Source organism: Volvox carteri, assembly GCF_000143455.1.
Source record: "Volvox carteri f. nagariensis unplaced genomic scaffold VOLCAscaffold_7, whole genome shotgun sequence".
NCBI lineage: Eukaryota > Viridiplantae > Chlorophyta > Chlorophyceae > Chlamydomonadales > Volvocaceae > Volvox > Volvox carteri.
This window is the reverse complement of record NW_003307550.1, coordinates 2,339,478-2,340,948: the sequence shown is the minus strand read 5'-3', so window position 1 is coordinate 2,340,948 and position 1,471 is coordinate 2,339,478. Positions and strand designations below refer to the sequence as shown.

Genomic DNA, 1,471 nt, shown 5'->3' with positions numbered 1-1,471 from the left:
GACAGCCCGCGTCTAGTTCAGCATAGGTTTAGGGAAACATTATAGTATAATAGTATCGCAGTCTTAGGTTCGATTCCAATACAATGCGCGAAATGGATTTCAATGTAAGAATAACCTACATGTGGATACCCTAATAAAGGGCGCCTACCAATAGAGGTGCATGTGAGAATGCAGAGGTCGAAACGTGTGTTTGAATTTTCATCATGACCCTTAAGAATCCCACATTTTTTAAGGCTTAAGAATGTAAGCAGCAAAAAGAATTTCCTGAGAATATGACTTAAGAATGAGTGCCATACTTAGCGAACCTATGGTAAGAACGGTTAAAACCGGCCAAAGAGCAGCTAAGTATGCTTTAGGCAAAGAATGAATAAGTTGGCCTAAGAATGTATAAGAACACCCCAAAGAACGAAAAGAATACATAAGACTGCTGGCCCTAAAGAATGCTAAAGAATGGTAAAGAGTGGTTTTATTTCTTAAGAATGAGACTTAAGAACGAGTGCCATACTTAGCAACCCTATGATAAGAATGGTTAAAACCGGCCAAAGAGCAGCTAAGTATGCTTTAACACTAAGTTGGTCTAAGAACGAATAAGAACACCCCAAAGAATGGAAGAGAATACCTAAGACTGCTGGGCCCCAAAGAATGCTAAAGAATTTCAAAGAATGGTTTTAAGATAAACGGATGCCTTACGAACGTTCTTAGAACGTTCTTAGAACGGTGTAAGAACGTTCTAATGGTTATTCAATTTTATCAATTTGGCTGGGCTAAGAACGAGTTAAGAACGTTCTTAACCCCCCTCCGTGTTTGTAGGGTCGCTGGTCGTCCATGCTGCCTCTGGAAGACAGACGCCTCCGCGAGATCCCCAGTGACCCTCCGTACACCGGTCTCCGGCACAAATCAAGTCTCCCCAACCCGATACTAGCACCATCCCTCGACCCACATGTACGCCGCGACACACCTATAGTGTGGAGCACGACCACGGAGAAGCCACACCATCCCCGCGCAGAGCCAGACGACATGGAGAGTGACCCACCAGCGCCGCCGAGCCACCCTGCGGAACCAGCCTGCACAGGACGGAAATGCACAAGATCCGTCCACCAGCGGCAACAGGATTTCATCAACAACAATACACGCTGTGACAACAGTAACGTGGGAACAGATAGTGCAGCTATACACGGCGTGCAACTCCGCGACCCGGCCCCGCAATGCACATCCTATATGGAAGCGAGACGCGTCATGGCAGCTCTGCGAAAAGACACCCGTAGGAGTGTGCCCAACCTAGGGAACCCCCCTGGGCCTATCGTCCAGGGACCGCGACCGCGCCCAAACCGGCAAACCCGTCGCACTCTAAGCATCGGCATGACCCCCGTGACAGGAGAAATCGGTACCCCAAACCCAGTGCTGGTGTACCTTGCAGAAAAGGGACTCGACTGTACGCCGGTAGCGCCACGTAACCCTCGCGCCGGCGCAG

General features: G+C 48.9%; 1 protein-coding gene across 1 annotated transcript in view; it reads right to left on the bottom strand.

Annotated features, from left to right (window-relative positions):
• The window catches only part of mot15 (uncharacterized protein), a gene marked incomplete at both ends in the record, with an annotated part of 12,828 nt that overhangs the window by 2,690 nt on the left and 8,667 nt on the right, over positions 1-1,471 (bottom strand). The window contains one exon of the mRNA XM_002947655.1: positions 959-1,064. Within this exon, the coding sequence (XP_002947701.1) occupies positions 959-1,064 (106 nt within the window). The remainder of the gene's footprint in view (positions 1-958; positions 1,065-1,471) is intronic.